Source organism: Gasterosteus aculeatus, chromosome 7 (assembly GCF_964276395.1).
Source record: "Gasterosteus aculeatus chromosome 7, fGasAcu3.hap1.1, whole genome shotgun sequence".
In the NCBI taxonomy this organism is placed as follows: domain Eukaryota; kingdom Metazoa; phylum Chordata; class Actinopteri; order Perciformes; family Gasterosteidae; genus Gasterosteus; species Gasterosteus aculeatus.
Genome location: NC_135694.1, coordinates 22,302,661 through 22,320,770, shown reverse-complemented (window position 1 = coordinate 22,320,770; position 18,110 = coordinate 22,302,661). Strand labels below are relative to the sequence as shown.

The window sequence follows — 18,110 nt, the reverse complement described above, 5'->3', positions numbered from 1 at the left end:
TAATAACTGTAACATACAGTTAGATTTCCATCCCTTGCTTGTAAATTAACGGCCAATGTCATGAATAAACAGTTAAAGCTGTCAATTTACAATAATAGCAGACTACCGTAATTCAACTGCATGTTACATATATTTTATGAAGTGGTGGAAATACACATACAAGTGCAGTGAATGATAATCCATCTGCATCTGTTGTAGGTTAATGTATGGAAGCCCACGTCAGCCACTGAAAAACAGGTCCTGTAAGTCATCATAATGAGAGATGAGTATCTCATGAGATACTATGATGACTTTGACTTACAGGACATTACTATACATGCAGCTGTCAGTTTTATCAAAAACGCCCATGGTTTGTTATAATTTTATGTGGAGTATTTGGGGGTTAGGTGTCTTGCTCAGGGACACTTCAACTTTGCACAGGGAGCAGCCACGATTTGAACTGCCAACCTTGTGCTGCACAGCACACCCTCCCTATCCCATGCGCCACCTTCACTGTCATTTCATGGCCGGAATGTAAAGATTATAAATATTTGTATTATTCAAAGTGTTCATTGACTAAAAGTCATTTGAGTGTCCATCGTGACCGACTGCTCCTGAACGTGACGTCACACGTAATCTCAGTTCATCCAGAACACCTGTGCAGTTCAACATCGGAGGAGTTTCTCATTGCCTCGTCTCTCCAAGTAACGTTGGTAAGTGTTATTTGCCTAGCATGGTTAACATTCTCCTTCCTTACATCTTGTTGTCTTCCTCAACTTTGTAAGTTTAATATTTTACCAATGACAGTGTTTCTAAATATTTTATTTTGGTTTGTTTTACAGAGGCTCTTGATTAAGGACGCCAGCCGTTTGCTGCGGTCAATTGAAAGTGTTCCATAGCGTATTGTTGCAGTTAGTTTACCTTGTTCCTAATGATTTTATGATACATTTTTTTATTATTGTATACATGCAGCATATTTTATGTTTTCTTCTCGGTTACAAATGCCTAACGTTTTTGTCTTAAAGGCATCTAATAAACTCCACTATGACCGAAATGTGTTTGGTTGTCTTTAATTTGTGGGGGAATTAAATGCAAAAGTATACGGTTATAAGTAAACGGTAACATTCTGCTATATATAACACAAAAAGAGTAATCGTATGGTAACAAACTAATCCAATACACGACAACATACTGTAAATTACGGTAGGGCACTGTAAATAAAACCGTATTAAAACCGTGTAAATAAAACCATAGCGTTGACTGCCAGTAAATTGCAGTTAATTCACAGTAAAATTTGTTCAAGTTTACGGTAACATACAGTAATCCACTTTACGGTAACATAGTGTAAAAACCATTTACAGTATTATACCGTAAAATAACAGTAAATTTCTGGCGTCCTTGCTGCCAATAAAATACCGTTAATTTACGGTGACATTTTTTAGAGTGTACTTGCAGCCCACTGTAGACAGTGTGTCGTATAACAAGGTTTGAAAAATACTTTTTTGTTACTTTTGAAATACAGAACTGAAATGTGTGTTGAAGATGATGTTTAGATTTGTCTGGAAACATCAGATCTATGCATGTAGGAGTTCCCCGAATGGAACTTATTCCACAGTAAATAATATGAATAAGACGACACATGTAAAATGACACAATTGATCTACTTTACGATTACATGCATTCCTGCAGATATGTTCTGAACAAGAAATTGACAAATCCACCGTAACAATGAATCAATTAAAAGTGTTTATGTGTTTCAACGTTAACTTTTCATTGCAGGAGATCAGAAGAATATAAACAATGTCCTCACTCCGCCAGTAGATAGAGCCAGAGCTTCTGAACTGCAGACAGAGGCACACAATACGTCTGTTTGTGTGTGTTTTGTGTGCAGGGGGTGTCTTTATGAAGCTCGGGGCCATAAATCTGTGAACACAGACTCTTCCTCATAGGGACAAAATGCTCATAATGTTTAAGGTGAGGCTAGCAGCGCGTTTTGATTAGGTTACGTCTCCAGGAGATGAATGTAAGTCAATGTAATATCCCCAATAGGCATGGGAACACAACTGTGTGTGTATGTGTGTGTTAGAGTGAGAGAGAGAGAGAGAGAGAGAGAGAGAGAGAGAGATGGAGGCTAAAGTTCAAAAACATCCATGTTCTATGGATTAAGTAATTATAGGCCCGTAGCGGTTTTCCAACAGAAGCTCGTTATTTGTTTTCCTCGCTGGTTTCCAAGTTGCATAAAACGTGCAGCACCTGTGACGGTGCTAAAGTGTGAGTACATTAACACCTGAGGCTCTGTCATCACTTTCTAGTCTGTCATGTCTAATTTAGATCATCTACCGAATCATTTCATATGCACTGATGCAAAAAACTAACAATATGTGATGCATGTAATGAAAAAACAGATTGAGACGCTGACCAGCGTCTGAATTCATTTCTCTCTAATCTTTGTCGCTGTTCTTTCTTTCACTTTCTACCCCATTTCTTCCCCGAGGCTCTGCTCTTTCCTTGGCTTTCATCTGGCCAACAGAACCGTTGACACAGAGGTTAATAGGTGTGTCATTGATTCATTCTTAACTGCTCAAATCCATTGATTTACAACTAACTGTTAAGCACAGCCCGTTAAAACCAGGACTATAGAAAGGACGAGTGTATTTGATGATGACTAGAAAGGCCAGGCCATTTGGAGCTACTTAAATCATTCACATCCATCTGTGTGTTTGTGTGACGGAAGCTGGCAGCCGGCGCACACTTGATTGTCCTGTCATTGATTTAAAATTACACGGTTTGTCAGAACAAACTGCAAAGAAGAGATGCAGACTGTGGAGGAGCAAACAAGATAATACAAACATACTTTGAAAATCTGTCGTGCGCATGGATTGAAAATCCGTGGAGTAATGGTTGGAGTGTGACGTCGCTCAGCACAACATGCTCTTTAACACAACAGGCATTAGATGGCAGGCGATGATGTTGGTGTAGAGAGACGAGAAACAAACAGCGGAGGGTGATGTCAACTCACCTCCTGTGTAGATAGGATCATTCCTAACTCGTAGCATCTGTGCAGGGATTCATTAAGTCGGCTCTTTTATTTTCTGGCACATATGGTTTTGTGGGAAAATATCAATACAAACTGCAGGAACCTGAAAATAAAAAAGATGAGGGTAAGGGGATGCTGATAGCGGGTATAGGATTAGTCTCCAGGAAATGAAGGAAAGTCAATTTAATGTCCCCAAAAGTCATTAAACACAACTGTGTGTGTGTGTGTGTCAGAGATGGCAGAGAGAATGATGGAGGTCAAAGGTCAGAAACATCCATGCTCTAAAGATTAAATGTAATTATAGGCCTTTATTTGTGTTCGAACAGAAGCTCATTAGTTGTTGTTTTTTATCACTGGTTTCCAAATTGCTTAGAATGTGCAGCACCTGTTATGGTGCTGCACAGTGAGTACATTAAGGCCTGAAACCTTATCAGCTCTTTACAAAATTCTACTCCATTTTTCCTTTGCTCTCCACAAACTATGCATACAGTTTATTTTTCCAAATTAAAAAAATATAAAAAACAACTCCAAAAAAAGTAAAACAGGTTTAGCAGTATGTCTAATGTCCATCATCTACTGTTTAATTTCCATGGAATATATATTTGGCAGCACTCATGTGTGAACCCCCCCAAATAAATATGGATATGATGCGTCTCCTCTGCAAGCAAAAAACGTCACCCCTTCTCTTCTCAGTTTGAAAAAAAACAAAACTTTTCAGACAGTGACCAACAGCTGAATTTATTTCTTCGTTGTAAGGTATTTCTCTCTGATCTCTGTCGCTGTTTTGTCTTTCACTGTCTACCCCGTTTCTTCTCCCAGGCTCTTTTCTTTATTCATCTTTCATCTAGCCTGCAGGTCAGCTGACACAGAGGTTAATATGCGGGTCTTTGATTTATTCCCAACTGCCTGGGCTCTTGCTCTGGCCCAAAGTCTCCAGCCTTACATCTGCCCTTTTATCTGTTTCATGCTGACATCCCAATTGTCTGGCCATTTGAAGATGTCCAACCGCGCCATCTGTGTTGAAGATTGGCCGGCTATAGATCAATTGATTTACTACTATCTGTCAAGCGCAAGCCCCCCCAGACCCGCCCTATATAACTGGAGAGTATATTTGATGATGATTAAAGAAACTGGGCCATTCGGTGCTTTTAAAATCATTCACATCCATCTGTGTGTCTGTGTGTGTGTGTGAAGCTCCGGCCACACACTTGATTATCCTGTCAATGATTCAGTATTACAAGCTTTGTCAGAACAAACTGCAAAGAATCACAGATGCAAACAAAGAAAGATCCATTGTAAATTGTATGTAACTTTCCGATCCATAAGCCTGTTTCATTTTACACATTGTGTAGTGTAGTTATTTGTTGTTGTTGTTCTTATCTGGCGCACACAGTATGAATGTGAAATGAGAAGAGTTCAATGTTCAATGGCTGCATTTACCAGATGAGTATCAAAGATTTGTAAAAAAGACCTGTGACAGAGATATGGGAGCATCATGTTGAACCGGTGGTTTGCTACATAACAAACTCTGCAAAACAAAGTGCAACAGTGTGTTTGGCTGAGGTCCTTTTCAGGGGCCTTTTCAGCTGCAGAGACATCAGACATTTTAAACTCACGAGGTGGAAAGGCCTAAGGCAAATCTAGCAGAACGCTTCTTGGGGCGTACATGCTTATGAATGTCTGCAGCAATAAATTATGATCTAACATGTCAATGACCTTTGCATCCAACCAGCTCAACGCTGCAAAGCTGGCTCTTAAACAAGAATGTCCAGACTTAAAGATCGAAAGACGGACTATTCACCGACATGACGAGCTGTTCAAAAACATCACCTAAACCTTTATGTTTATACCAAGAACAAACATGTGAGGAAGTATGCATTGCTGAAACAAAAGTAAGTTTCTGCAAAACTTAAACAGAAGATTTCTTATTTATTTTAACTTTGCAAATAAACATTTCTTTGTGATAATATAATGGATCCCTCTATGCGTTATCATTATTAAGATCAACAAGGACAAAGGCCCTTATTCATGGGACTATATAAGAGACGTCCTCAGTACCTCAGTACCTATACATCAACACAACCCTAATTAAACAATAAATACTGCAGCTTTAATGTGTTTGACTCTGTCATGGGGGGTGGGGAGCGCGAAATACCAAACCTCATCTGGCCCCAAATCTCCTCGCTGACGGTTTTGTTTAGTTATATATGTATAGAGTAATTAATATTAAATTTAGACTTGTGTATGAAGCTTCCATATTAAAACATCAAAGCCTCAGTTTGAAACAATATTCCATGCTCAGTACGCACTTTTAAGAAAATGGACATTCATAAAGTTAAGATTATGGCTATGAGATGGATTATTTTTGGAATATAATGTTAATGAATGATAAAAACCAGAAGCTACTCCGTGAAATGTGAAAGTGCTGTTAGTGGCAAGCACACATATAATCATAAATAGGCTGGTCAAGGTCACTCACTTTGCAATTTGTTTATGTGGTTGCAAAACCCTTAAAACAATTAGCATGTGAGAGAATTGCAACAGATTTTTCTCCCTAGGGTATTCAACATCACAACGACTATACAGTGTCCTGAATAGTCAACAATGCTATTTGTTTGGAGGGAAAAAATCCTGCAGGCTTTGGCCGAGCTTAAAACACAATTAGCGACATAATGAAATTAATCAGCAAAGTCTCCTGCTTGACGGGGGAAGGACTAAATAGATATTTTACCAGCTAGTCGCATGGTGCAAAATGCATGCATGTTTGCATGTTTGTGTTGCCTGCTTGTCACGACTGGATTGCATCGAAGGGAACAGAAATGTGATCAGAATGTGAATGTGAGACACCTTCATGTCTTGTTTGGATCATTTGGTCGCAGTGAGAGTTAAATTTGATTTTTTTATGTCACAGTTGTCTGCTAATGCCTCCTGCCATTATTCGATGATAATAAAATTCACAATAGGACGACAGGAGCAACGGCAGCCTCAGATAGCCAGTGTGAAGTAAACAGGCTTTCGCTCTCTCTTTGTCGGTGTGGCGCTGCGTCTGGCAGGCTGAGAAGGTGTCTTAGTGATGCTCTAACTCAAATCAGATTAGATCTAATCAGGCCTGATGTAATGTAATTCAATGCTGTTAACATCCAGTAATTGGATTTCTTAGATTGCCGTCAAGAAACTGCAGAGTTGTAAACACCAGAAGCCCTTTTGTTGTGTTGACGTAGAAAAAAAATGCAAAAGCATGGAAGCAGTGACCATGAACAAAAACATTTGTGACGTCGTTGAATAGGCTCAACAACGTTGGCGCTATTGTTTTCAGTGTTAACATCGTTTCGGCTTCAAGCCGCCACGTCGGCAGTCACCATGTTATAAAGTGTGTTGGAACAATATTTGTCTGAGTCTGAGCATTGACTGTCCTTAATTTCTTGTCAAAGTTAGAATCCCTACAGCACTGGTGTCAGGATTCAATGCATTTGTATCATTTAGTTCTTTTTGGAGAAATTATGTGAACCATGAAGTGGGATGGCACTGAGGACAAACTGGCAGTGGCATCAAATGTTAGTTTTTTGACATTTGATATGCACTGACTGAAGTTTATGTTGAATGTCAGGACAAACACGGCCAACGGTGCTTGCCAAAGGGGACAGCAGGACAATCAGGAATATTTAACTTGTTGTGCTGCCCTGGAACCATACCGTGGACACAGAAACCCACACATATTGGCTACAGGAGTTACACAGACACATTAAGGCTACAAATATGCACACACACGTTTATACACACATGAATATGCAAAAAGACATATGGTGGCAGACAGGCAGCCTGTTGTCAAGGCTACCCGGTTGACTTGTGTGATGCCACAAGTGTTCACTCACTAAGAAGCGAACCTGTTAAAAGGAAGGGAAACTGGTATCCAGGTCTCGTTTCAACTACAGAAAAGTAAACACCCTGTTTGTATTGCCCTGTAAACATTTGCATAATACACACAGGATACATTGTACTTACATTTGGATGGCATGACACAGGTTACGTTATTCCTTTGTAGACTGGGAAAGCTTTGTTGATAAAAAAGTTCATTTTTCATTTTTTCAGGCCTTTGTTTTCATTTTTTACCCCAACCGAGACAATATGGCAGCAAATCGTCATCTTAAGCGTACTTTTTGTCTGGTTTATGTTCTGGCTAAGCTACCAAAGTAACTGCTCCCTTTAACATGTATCAACATGTATGTATATATTTAAAGGATTTGCACAGGCCACCTGAAGCCACACTTTTCTGTGTAAGAGTTTTTGTATTTTTAAAAGGAAATATATGCAATATGATATATAACTAAAAGAAAGTCTCCTCAATAAGTTGAGTTGGCTCACTGGTAAACCATGTGGTTGCCTCAGCACCATACGGATCCCTCAAGTTGGGGGGCTTGATCAGCCCCGACTGGTTTGCTCCTCATCAGAGAGAGATGGTATGGTCATTCAGGATTGAAGGAAATGGAAAAGAACTGTTTACACTTGAGCAATAAGACATGAGTTGGGACAATATACAGATCCCCCCTCACAAATCAGCTTGAACATCTGTTTATCCCAAAACACTGTGTCAATTCAAAAGGTCAAACTCTCTGTCCACTAAGACATTTTCCCAAGGATCATGCGGATCTGTCTGTTCAGGCCACGGACTGTATATTTCAGTACAGTACCAGCTATAATACTTCTCCATTCCACAGTAGCGACAAACTTGCAGCCGAGGCATAGCGTCCAAGATAGGATGCAGCTCAGTATAGGTGTCCCTGACATGCTCTACAAGTCTGCGCCATGTTCATCATTATATCCTGTCTATCCTAACACTGAAAGATGAGAAGCTACAGCCAAAGCCCAGGAGACATTTCTTAGTACAGAATAGAGACTAGAAGCAGGGTGGATCAGCTAATCTGACTTGAATGAATAACAAAGCTTTAATTGTAAAATAAAGTACTCATTGCTCCTCCACCACTCACAACATCCTGCTTAAGTAATAAGGGCTGTGATCCAAAACTAGATCAAGAGTATAAATAACCGTTAGTCACCAGGTCAGTGCGTTACCGCAGAATGGTGTTTGAGCAAGATAAGAGCAGCCTTAATATAGACCAAAGCTACAGTATCAGAATTGATATAGTGTAGTGTTGAGTGGTTGGATACCATGTTTGAACAGTACACACGCTGACTAACAGGCAATACATACAGAAATACAAACTGGCTCAACATACTGCACGCTCCATCCACTACTCTGGCATCAGGTTCTGACAACCCCAAGGTCCTCCTCTCCACAATAAATAAACTTCTCAAACCCATGGACGATCTCTCCCACTCCACAGCTGGGAAATGTAACTCCTTCCTGTCACCCAACAAAGACATCATTGAAACCATCTTCAACCAACTGGTCACGTCAGACCCTCCTACCCCCCACCCCTTTGTGTCTAGAAATCCCCCTCAATCAACGTGATCTCCAAAACCTGTTCGTAAAAATGTATACGAAAATCTTGAACATACAAATTCGTAGTGATACATACGAACTGGCGGTGGTTAACCACGCCCCTTGAGTGAACAACATGGCGGACCATGTTGGATTCTTGAGTGAACGTCTCTCTGCCATGTTGGATTTTTTGAGGGGGTTAAGGTTAGTATTCTATTCATACAATTTAACATTGATTTCTCGTTAAAAATGCAATTATAACACGTTTATTTTACATCGTTAAACTTCACAAAGTGTGTTTACTGGGTGCAGGTCCCCATTCATTTTGAATAGGGTGACGTCATCAGTTGCAGTCCGTATTTATTTCGTATGTATCACTACGAATTTGTATGTTCAAGATTTTCGTATACATTTTTACGAACAGGTTTTGGAGATCAGGCTGCCTCAATAGTCTGGTCGATCTCCCAATTGTACCTAGCATCCCCCTCAGATCTCAATAAATGATTCTATGCATTGAATACCCAGACTTGCAACCTTGATCCCGTTGCTTCCATTTTAGTCCATGCTTGTCACCAACTTCTTCCACTCCAAGTCTGTTCTTCCCACCCTTAAACTCATTTCAGTTACACCCATCCTCAGTTAGACCCTATCCATGACCCCAACATCCCCCACAACTACTGACCTATCGCCAATCTCATCTTCCTGTCCAAAATGCTGGAACGCAGTGTTGCTGACCAACTCAAGACCCATGTGGACTACGAATCACTTTATGACCCATTTTAATTAAGATCTTATCACTGGCACAGCCCTCTCCTGGTTAAAATAATACCTTTTCCGATTTTAACAGCTTGTTAGTATCAATTAATTTACGTCTGACACAGCTCCAGTCTCTCAAGGTGTACCCCAAGGTTCTGTACTTGGTCCCCTCCACTTCATTCTTAAATGCTCCCCCTTGGCAACATCATACACATCCACACTCATCTGAGTTGCTATGCTGACATTATCCGGCTTAACATCTCTACAAAACGCATCACTCCACCACCACCAACTGCCCCAAAACCTGGAAGCAAGCCAACCTCAGATCCTCATCATTTACCCCAAATCACGGAAACACCCCCCCATCTTATGGTACCCCCCCCCATCTGTTGGGGCGTAGACAGGCATGTCTACACGTTAGGGTTAGCTTAAGGCTATGAAGGAGAGCAATGGCGTCCTGTATGGCAAAATCAGCATTAAACTATACAATACATTCAAAGTTCAGCTGTCCGTCTGCGCACCCACTCCAGTATCACGATCACGCGAGTCCTTTAAAACCTCAACTGGTTCCCTGAACAGCAAATCATACATTTAAAAATGTTGACATCCTAGCCACTTCATGCCTTTCTAACCTCCTACAACGGCAGATCTGCCGATGCCAACTTCCTTAACCCTCCTATTCTGTACAAGAGTTCAATATGCATTTACTTTTCACTTTCAAAATTGTACTGTAGTTGGAATTGCTTTAATTGTTTCTGTTTTTACAATGTATGGTGCTTTGGAGCTGTATACAAATAAAATGTTATTGTTATTGAGTTAAAATCTGAGATGGTTGCTGGTTTTAGTCACAAGGATACAACAGTGCTTTCAGTTAGTGACAGTTATTTTCAGGACAGTGTTTTCCTTTCTGCATGAGTTTGACAGCAGTAAATCATTTTTTCCACTTGGGACTCCATCTATGGTCTGGATTTCTCTCTTGGAGCCTGACATCAGCAGCCACAGTATAACAAGGGAGGGATTATCATGTGGAGGCTGCTTCATGTTCAGTAAATAATTGAGAGTGACAAGGCCCTGAAAGAGTCTTTTAAAACACATGATGTCAAGGCGACATTAAGCAGCCCGAAAGATGAAAACAAACATCTGCGTTTCCCCAAAATTGGATATTCGGCTAGGTTAGTCTGTGCGTGGACACTTTCCTTCTTTCCAATAACAAACTACCTCTCTGCAATTCATATCGCTGCAGCAGGAGTCCATTTTATGACTAATGTCAAAATATCAGTTTTGTTGGGTTTCTGTTTTAAAAACTGTGTAACTCTGTAGTACAAGTTACATTTTTTGATTCACTTCATTGCTCTATAATAATATTTGATATATCACCAGCCATTATAACTTCACTGGTCAATAATATTTTCCTCAATAATGCTTTCTAGTATTGCTGGTACTGCTAGCAAGCCCCCCAACTCAAACCACTGAAGTACAGCTTTTGAATTATCCTTAATTTTAGGAGAAAATGTGGTAGGTTATTTCTTGCTTTTTAGCTGGACACGTTGGATTGGCTACAGTTCAGCAGCAACACACGCCCACAATCTATAAACTCTCTGTGATCATAAGACACACTTGGCACATCTCTCTCACACACATTCAGAACATTGTGTATCTGTGCCCATATAGTCTGCATATTGTGCATATTGTGCACAGCCACAGTGTGCATGCGTGTGCCTCTGGTGACGTGTGTTCATGTGTTTGCACATATGAGGTGAGACATATGCTTACGTATGCGCATACGCATGCATTTAAGCGTAGACAGTCCCCTGTGTCCATGCTTTCTTACAGGTTAACAGCAAGGGAGTGTGTGTGTGTGTGTGTATCTAGAAGGCAAACCTCCACCCGTGTCTACTGAGTACACAGACCTGACTCCAGAAGGGTCTCTGCTTTGAGCTACAAGGATTAAACTGAGTCTGCCTGTCAACAGGGGTGTGTTTCTGCACTTGTATCTGTAATTATGCATGTCAAATGTCTTTGCAGGGGACTGTTCACTGAGTATTTACATCATTGGCCATTGCTAGCTTTAGAACGCCACTTAACACCTTGTAACAGGATGAAACACTGACACACCCAGACAATTGTTTGCAAGGGAAGTGAGGGCAGACACTTGTGACAAAGGAAGCTGTAAAACATTTATAGAATGCCTCTTTTAATTGGTCTGTTTCTCAATGTTAATGTCAAGCAAAAAGTGAATGTAAATTAGATTAAAGCTTAAGGGGGTAGTTTTGTAAACACATACAACACAAGCATTATAGGCTAAAAAAGACACAATCCAACATTCAGAAGACAACCTCTTTGCAGGTTTTAATACTAAAAACAAACACAAAGACAGCCAGGGACACACATCAAAAAACGTGCATTTCAGGTATTCCGACCGCAATGTGTTAAATTAGAAACTTGCTCAATGGAAAGAGGTTTCATTTACAGGATACACAGTGAGCTTTCCCATCGAACTGTGAAGTTGTGTGTGTGTGAGTTGAGGCAGTGTAGGTGATTGTATATCCTCTCCAGCAGCTGTGACCGTCAGCACCTGTCAGTGTACGTCATGCCTCTCACGCACACACACACACACACACACACACACACACACACACACACACACACACACACAGACACACACACACACACACACACACACACACACACACACACACACACTTTGAATGCAAACAGACAAGTTGAGTCTTTATGGATAATTTGGATGAGTGAATAAGCACAAAAAGCCTCTGTCCCATAGTTTTAGTTAAAAGTCCAGCACAATCACATTTCCTGCCCTTGTTTTTTTGTTGTTGACAAGAAGCCTTTTGATAATTTAACAGCCAAATTTTTTAAGTGTGAACTTTCTTAATGAATATGGGTTTAAATGAGACTAGATTTACGGATGAATGCTTTGTCAACAGCATGCTTGTGATCACGCTGTTTTTCTTTTTACCAACAGGCCACTTAACAAATGACCTCAAGTATTGTCAGTGAGCACCACAGCTAAAATGAAAAATGTCCAATGCATTGGTCAGCACTGTTTAGAGGAAGGATTCGATTAGTATCCAGTCCATCAAACTCGTTTCCTGATCGTTACAATGATAGTCAGCTGTTCGTTGGGCCCAAATAACTCAAATAGCTCGGGCTGTTTGTTTGAAAGCAAGCTGTGGTGTGTGATATACGTCAAGCCTTGTTAACCTTATCTGTCCTCTCTCTTTCTCTGGAGAACTGCCTGTTGAGATAACACACACAGCCGAGCAACCAATTCAAACGATACAAAACGTCATTCTTTTACTGACAAAAATATCGAACTGCTTATTAATAAATATTTGCAGAAAAGAGATGACATTCATGATCTGATGGAGGTAGAAAAAATAATCCATTCCTCTGGTCAAAAGCTACAACTGTTTGTTTCAGTAATTCACGAGAACTATACAAATGAAATATAATGTAAATCTTATTTGAGTGTAGTCTCAGTCCCGCTTAAAATCCACATGTGTAACTATAACAGACGTGATACAACCTTGAAACAACAACTTTTGGTTCTTTTTCTTTGAGAACTAATACGTTATGGAAGCAGATATTTAAAAAAGTATATTTTACAACAAGTACTTATTCCAGGTCTTATACCCATTAAAGTTATATACAAATATTCAATGGCATATTTGAAGTTTAGCACAGAAAACATACAGACACACATGCAGATCATATTTACTTGTACTAACTGTATACGAGCTACTTTATCATCCTCATTGGATTTGGGAACTAAAGAGACAAAAACATTTTCCTTTTCTGAGTAATATGAAAATTAAGCAATAAGAAAATATATTCTTAAAAAGCATGAAAGTGATCTCCCCAGCTCTGTCTGACAGAAAACAATGTTCTTCAAGAGCAAAAGCCGGTACGATAAGTGGGTCGAGAAACATTTTTGAAGAGATAAAACGGAAGGAAAATTGTTCCAGCAACTTTGTGATGAAAGAAAGTTAACACCAAGAGAGGTTATCATAGTCACAAGTCTGTTTGTCTGATACCCCAAAACAAACCAGTAAATACATCTTGGATCAGCAGTGATGTTTATGAGGCAGGAATATAAACACAGAAATCTGAGGTGCTGCTCTAAAGTCTTTCATGGTAATATTAAGGAACCTTAGAGTGTGCAATGAAATTGGAACCAGCAACCCTCCTTCCAGTGGCTCTGTCCTCACAATCAATTGGGAATTCAATCACGGAGCAGTCGTTCGTATGTAAATATATGACTCCTACATTCGTCCTGTTATTCAGTGGTAAGCAATTAATTGGCTGTCAATAAAAAACATCACCTTTCTTGTTGGTATAAATGGGGCTGTAATAAATAATAGAGACATACTCATTGTACCAGCTTGTCATTTAGTTTTTTCACCTTGATAATGCACTTATGCATTGCACACAGTCTTATTGTACCTCAAAACGTTTTGGCCGAACATCTTGGACCAAAACGCTTCCAAATACTGACGAACAAACTTTACTCGTGCAGTTGTGTTTAGGAACTACAGCAGCAAAGGGAGGCCGTGATTTGAAATTCAAATCGATGCTCACAGCACGACTAAGCAAACTGTTCATCTTAACGTCCTAATCGCTCAAGCAATAGAAGCCAGGTTTTCCTCACGGCTCCCATTAGCAGAACTGTGAGCCTCCCAGTTTGTTAAGCAACCAGGAGCTACTTCCAACACCTGCTCACGGCCACAAGGAGCCAGAGTCAGCGAGCTGTCCTGGATTGAGCTCTCCAAACTGCCCTTCCACCCGGACCTCTGCGGCACGTCCCGCCCCCTTACGCCATTCAGGTCTGATGTCCCGTTGGTCCTACCTGGGGGTTTGGGGTAACGCCCTCTGCCCCCCCTGCACCATCCCCACCCCCTCCTCCCTTTCCCGCTCCCCCATTTGCCCCTCAAACAGAGCAGGTCCTGGAAGGCGTGCCTGAAGTCAGGGCTGCGGCAGTAGATGAGCGGGTTGAAGGCCGAGTTGGAGTAGCCAAGCCAGTTAAGGAGTCTGAAGAGCAGCTTGATGTCACCCAAGTCGAGGAAGGCAACGAGGATGTTTAGGATGAAGAAGGGTAGCCAACACAGCGTGAAGGTGCCCATGATGATTCCTAGAGTTTTTACAGCCTTGTGCTCCTTCAGACAGAACTTTAGCCGCTTTGTTCTTGCTCTGTTCTCGCCCGGCTTTTCCACCATAACATTGTCGATTCCTTCTGTTTTCTGCATGTTTAGTCTGTCCTCTCCTTCCGCCTCCAGCTCAGCTCCCGCTGGTTTATTCATTGCTCGGCTATTGTCGGGATAAGTCGGGGGTGCGTTGTAATGCGAGTTACAAAAGTGCCTCTCCCTCCCTCTGATCTTCTCCAGCTGTTTCTGAGCCTCCTGGAAGACACGGGTGTACAGGAAAATCATCACCACCAGCGGCAGGTAGAAGGACACGATCGAGGAGGACACGGCATACGCTGCGTTGGTGTTGAAATCGCAACAGTTCTCATTGGCCAAGCACTCGCGAGCTTTCGGATCGCTCGACACCCACCACTCCAGGTGGATGGGCAGGAAGGAGATGAGGGAGGCCACCGCCCAAACCCCGAGGACCACTGCGAAGGCCCGACCCCTGGCCAGCAGAAGGAGACAAGAGGGTAAACACGTGGTAGATCATGGCAACTGAGAACAGGTGAAATATTTAGATGTTGGCTGTCCAAAAGTGTAATAGAGGGGCTTTAAAAGTAACATAATAGCATCAATGTCTTTATTTAACAAACCTTCTGATGGGCATAACCTAAATTTAACTGTAGTTGGTCTTGCACATGGGTTCAGATTTTAAGAATTGGTTGGCATGTGTTTTTTCCATGTACAAAGTCAAGGCTTCCTCACTTATGGTATCGTACCAAAACGTACCTGCACATTTCTGTGCGTTTTTCTACGAAAGTCTAGATTACTCTTCTTAAAGGCATGGGGCCTTTTCAAAATAAGCTTCCATCAACACAGAAAAGCTTTTAAAAGACTTGGTTAAGTTTAGTAAAAGATCAGTTCTGATTGTAAAATAATTACGGCAGGTTCTGATACGTAAATCAGGTGAGCAACATTCACGTCCTGTTTCGCACAGGAAACAAATGGGATCCTCCTGGTTGAAAGTCACATGTTTGACATATGTTTCATGGTTACGGAACCCTCCTAACCACGTAGCCAGACTTGGTCATACCTGGTGAGCAGCGTCGGGTAGTGAAGCGGCGAGGTGATGGCGAGGTAGCGGTCCACAGCAATCACACACAAGGTTTCGATGCTGGCCGTCACAAACAGCACGTCGGTTGCCGTCCAGAGTTCACACATGAGGTTTCCAAAAGGCCACGTCCCCAGCAGGATGTAGGTGGAGCCAAAGGGGACCACCACCAGACCCATGATGAGGTCGGCGACTGCCAGGGAGGCGATGAAGAAGTTGGTGACCGTCTGAAGGCGCTGGAAGCGCAGGATGGCTGTAATCACCAGCACGTTACCTGGACAGAAGACACGGTAACGTTCAAATGTTTGTTTCACAATAATATTTTAGTCTCGATAGTCAATTCACCCAACAAACCATCAATGATTAAACCCTCCGAGACTTACCAAATACGATGGCCAGCGCGAGGACACCCATAGCCACGGCCAGCAGCACCAGCTCTGCATCGCTGTACTCCGACGTTCCCGCCGTCCCGTCGGACACCAGAGAGGAGTTGCCGTACTGCGAGTGGTTAGCCGGTGCTGAGACATCACTCTGGTGTTCCATGGTCTACAGTCAGGACACACGGCTTAGTTCATCATGGATTAAGACAGTGTTACAGGTTCCAGCTCGGGGGTGGGGGGGGGGCAGTATTTTTTGGTGCTATGCCCAGACAAATGAGCTGCCATAACTCAAACTAAACACATGAGGTGAGTGCGTAGCCTATTGCCAATCGTCTCTGTCACAGCCAGCTACACAGGGCGGGTATGCAAAGAAATGCAGTGAGATTCGTATTTACGCAGGAGAGAGACGAGGGATGACACGTCGAGAGGTTCCTGTTTACAGTAAAGTGGCTTTAAGCTCAGCTCTGACCTAAGTACTCCCTGCAGGTTCAGGTGAGAACATTTGCGCAAATACTTTGCAGTGAGAAAAACACACAGTGTGTCGCATTTGATTTGGTCAACTCAAATGCGGTCAAATAGAGATTTTTGTCAAATAGAGATTCTGTGTGCATGCTCACCTGGATTTATGTGTATGTTGGCTTTATCCCAAAATAATCCAAATACCAACGACACATGTTTATGCCAGCTGTCAAGGAATGCATTTATACACAACGGTTTGTTCATGGTCAATGAGCAAAGTATTGAACTTTTCCTCAAGGGCGAACCATGGCAATATCATGTCTTTATTACTATCATTTCACAAGTGAAATAAATTGCTGGCCCTTTTTCATCATTACTAAAATGTCTCAACACAAATAACACAGATGTGGTGCAAGTGATGGATTTGTTGGAAAGTTGACGGCACACTCATTTAAAAAAATCAATCTTTCATTACCGATGCTCGGACGGCTGTTTTAATTGTAATAAATGAAGCAGAACTCGGACTGCTCTGACAGGTAATAATGCACTGCACTCAATCCAATACTAGGTTATTTATTAGTGATGGAACGGCTTCTCTATTCATCTCTGTAAAATGGGAAGTGTTGCTTTCTTCATGAAGCATGAAGATGACCATGCCCCCCCCCCTCTCGCCACCCTTTATACGGACGACTGTTTACTGCGGCCATTGAACAAATCAATAATCCGAACGGCCACCTGAGTAATACACAGTCTGCTGCACACCTCAACACACGCACAAAAAGTTGATCAGCTCTCTGAGGCATGTAATCAAAAACAAAATTTTACCGTGACATAAATATTCCAGTATTAAGCAGAGACAGCTTGGTAGTGGTGCTTGTATTGAGCACAAACACACAAAAATGCACACAATAGGACACGCACAAACACAAGCACAAGTGCCATAAACACGCACACAGAACAACCTGCTCTGGCGGTGCTCAGTAGGATTAACTGATGATGTGTTTGTATACTTTGTGAAAAGCACACATGCTCTAACAAGTGAGCCACAAAACGTGTGGCTGTCCAGATAAAATGATCCACATACGTTAAAGATTGCAGCTTGTTTGGAACCACTGAATATGAGAAAATAAGTACGACAAAACGTAACATATCTGACTTATTTCAGCTAAATGAGGTTTACTCTGGGTTCTTATTTTGGTTGCAGAGGTTACAATGTAGGGTTATATATAAATATATATCAGGTATAAATAATAATAACACGTTTAAGTACATAAACGTTTAAAAAGTTCAAATCTTTTCTTTCTTTTCTTTTTCTTTCACAGGAATAAAACTTTTTGTTTCTCCAGAAAAACGTGTTTAATTTAGATTTTTTTAAATGGCATTGAGCAGATCCCGGCCGGTGTAATAATTTAATATTTTTTGAATGACTGAAACAGTAAAAAAAAAAGAATTTTTAAATAGCTGTGGTTTCATCACGAGTGGATGTTTCAATGAGCGTGTGACTTAACATTCCAGCTGGTTTTCCTACCTCCAGGCTCCGTCCTGCACTTCACAATCCAGTGATTTGATCATCCAACTGCTTTTAAATCCACGACACAAAGTATCATCTTGATGTGTTTCTCAGCAGCTGCTGCTTTCTGTTTCTCTTCTGCTGAGTTGTGGCGCTTCTACATACACACACACACACATACACACACACACACACACACACACACACACACACACACACATACACTGCCCCGCTCTCTCTTTCCCCTACATACATGAGCACACTCTGTCAGCCCCCGACCACACTTGCCCTTTT

General features: G+C 41.4%; 1 protein-coding gene across 1 annotated transcript; it reads right to left on the bottom strand.

Moving 5' to 3' along the window:
- Positions 1-11,535: 11,535 nt before the first annotated feature.
- Positions 11,536-18,110, bottom strand: LOC120821781 (beta-2 adrenergic receptor). Its single transcript, XM_040180789.2, has 4 exons — positions 17,835-18,110; positions 15,851-16,013; positions 15,450-15,741; positions 11,536-14,861 (listed from the first exon to the last, which is right to left on the bottom strand). Exons 2-4 carry the CDS (start codon positions 16,008-16,010, stop codon positions 13,853-13,855), a joined length of 1,461 nt encoding a protein of 486 aa, XP_040036723.2. The 5' UTR covers positions 16,011-16,013; positions 17,835-18,110; the 3' UTR covers positions 11,536-13,852.